The sequence below is a fragment of the Lepidothrix coronata genome, unplaced genomic scaffold (assembly GCF_001604755.1).
Source record: "Lepidothrix coronata isolate B3197 unplaced genomic scaffold, Lepidothrix_coronata-1.0 Scaffold3553, whole genome shotgun sequence".
NCBI lineage: Eukaryota > Metazoa > Chordata > Aves > Passeriformes > Pipridae > Lepidothrix > Lepidothrix coronata.
In genome coordinates, this window is record NW_016693733.1 from 1 (window position 1) to 1485 (window position 1485).

The window sequence follows — 1485 nt, forward strand, 5'->3', positions numbered from 1 at the left end:
TCCCCCCTTGCGCTGTCGCCCCCAGGATCATGCGGGAGCAGCCCAGCGTGGTGCTGAGCGTGGCGCACACCGTGGCCGCCCGCATGTCGCCCTTCGTGCGCCAGATGGACTTTGCCATCGACTGGATGGCCGTGGAGGCCGGGCGGGCGCTCTACAGGTGGGTTTTTGGTTGCACCATTTGTTGTTTATTCAGATTTCATTAATAAAAGGCCGGTTTTTTTCCTTTTCCACGCTTCCACCTGAAGTCTCTTAATTTTTAAGTCACGATCTTGTTGAGCTCAGACATTTAATTGGCGCCCAAATCGTTGGGGCTTGACTAGAGGAAAGGTGGAAAAGGAATAAACCCTTTTGTTTAATCACCTGGATTGGTCAGGGCAGTCACATGTTGCTTCGAGGTGCGTCTATAAAGTGTTGTCTCACTGGAATAAAAAGGATTTGGCTCTGAACCCCCAACCAACCAGCCAGGTCCGTATAATTTATTTACATATTATATTAATACGCCGTAAATGGCGCCCAGAGTGGGGTACCATTTGTGGCTTATTAATCTAATAAGTAAATAAATCGTAGGAACCCCCAAACTAGCTGGGTCCATACAATTCATTTACTTATTAGATTAATAAGCCACATATACACACGGATGTGTTACTACCACAACCCAGCTTCCTGTTTTTTGGGGGGGTTTTCCTGATAACAGCACCTATTTTGGGGGAAGAAAAAAAAGAAAATTCCAACATTTTTCAAACTTCTCACACCCCCACAGGCAGGGGGACAAGTCCGACTGCACCTACATCGTCCTCAACGGGCGGCTGCGCTCCGTCATCCAGAAGGGCAGCGGCAAGAAGGAGCTGGTGGGGGAGTACGGCCGCGGGGACCTCGTGGGTGTGGTGAGCTCTGGGCTGGGGACACGACCTGGGGACAACCTCGGGCCTCCACTTGAGGCTTTGAGATTTGGAGCTGTGGTGGTTTGGACCTGTGTGGTAGTTTTAGTCTAGGCCTTCCTCGGTGACCAGCTTGTAACCAAGGAAGTGGCCACGTTCCCGGTATTCCCTACGATTTTTAAGTAAGCCAGGGTATAAAGAAGAAGGGAGGAGAGGCCTTCGCTCTCTTCCCTTCGGGTGGTTCTGAAGGTGCAGGTTCCCTGCTGTCGGTTTCTCATTGTGTGGGGGAGCGAGGCCTAGTGAGGCCTAGTGAGGCCTAGTGCGGCCTAGTGCGGCCTAGTGAGGCCTAGTGCGGCCTAGTGCGGTCTAGTGAGGCCTAGTGCGGCCTAGTGTGACCTAGTGCGGCCTAGTGCGGCCTAGTGCGGTCTAGTGCGGCCTAGTGAGGCCTAGTGCGGCCTAGTGCAGCCTAGTGAAGCCTAGTGCGGCCTAGTGAGGCCTAGTGAGGCCTTGTAGATCTTGGGAGGTGGAGGGTGCCAGCGGTCGTTCAGCACGATTTCTGCTGTCCCAAGGAAAGTAGTAAGATATTCTTTTGCTAATTCTTTATTTT

General features: G+C 52.3%; 1 protein-coding gene across 1 annotated transcript in view; it reads left to right on the plus strand.

Moving 5' to 3' along the window:
- The first annotated feature begins 29 nt into the window (after positions 1-29).
- Positions 30-1485, plus strand: part of LOC108491972 (neuropathy target esterase-like) — a 7518-nt gene continuing 6062 nt past the window's right edge. Inside the window, exons 1-2 of the mRNA XM_017803757.1 lie at positions 30-157; positions 761-972. Of these exons, the coding sequence (XP_017659246.1) occupies positions 30-157; positions 761-972 (340 nt within the window). The remainder of the gene's footprint in view (positions 158-760; positions 973-1485) is intronic.